Raw genomic sequence first — 236 nt, forward strand, 5'->3', positions numbered from 1 at the left:
GCACGCAGCTCTGCGCCGGCTGCAGAGCCGGGAAGGGCTTTTCTGCCGGGACGATGCTGGGGAGCGTGTGCTGCTGCTGCTGCTGCTCGGAGGGGTGCTGGGCGAAGTATGAGATACCGGTGTTGCTCGACAAATCAGAAGCATCTAACAACGTCTGCAGATACCCTCCGGGGATCAGGGGTACATTGGTGGTGATATTAGCAGATGGCAGAGGCTTGTCTGAAAAGGAGGGGGGT

At 59.3% G+C, this 236-nt stretch overlaps 1 protein-coding gene across 1 annotated transcript in view; it reads right to left on the minus strand.

Moving 5' to 3' along the window:
• Window positions 1-6: 6 nt before the first annotated feature.
• KIAA2022 (KIAA2022 ortholog) overlaps window positions 7-236 on the minus strand; it is a gene marked incomplete at its 3' end in the record, with an annotated part of 6,318 nt that continues 6,088 nt past the window's right edge. The window contains exon 2 of the mRNA XM_010284743.1: window positions 7-236. This exon is cut by the window's right edge and continues 2,260 nt beyond it. Coding sequence (XP_010283045.1) covers window positions 7-236 — 230 coding nt within the window.

This window comes from Phaethon lepturus, unplaced genomic scaffold (genome assembly GCF_000687285.1).
Source record: "Phaethon lepturus isolate BGI_N335 unplaced genomic scaffold, ASM68728v1 scaffold46983, whole genome shotgun sequence".
Classification (NCBI taxonomy): Eukaryota; Metazoa; Chordata; class Aves; order Phaethontiformes; family Phaethontidae; genus Phaethon; species Phaethon lepturus.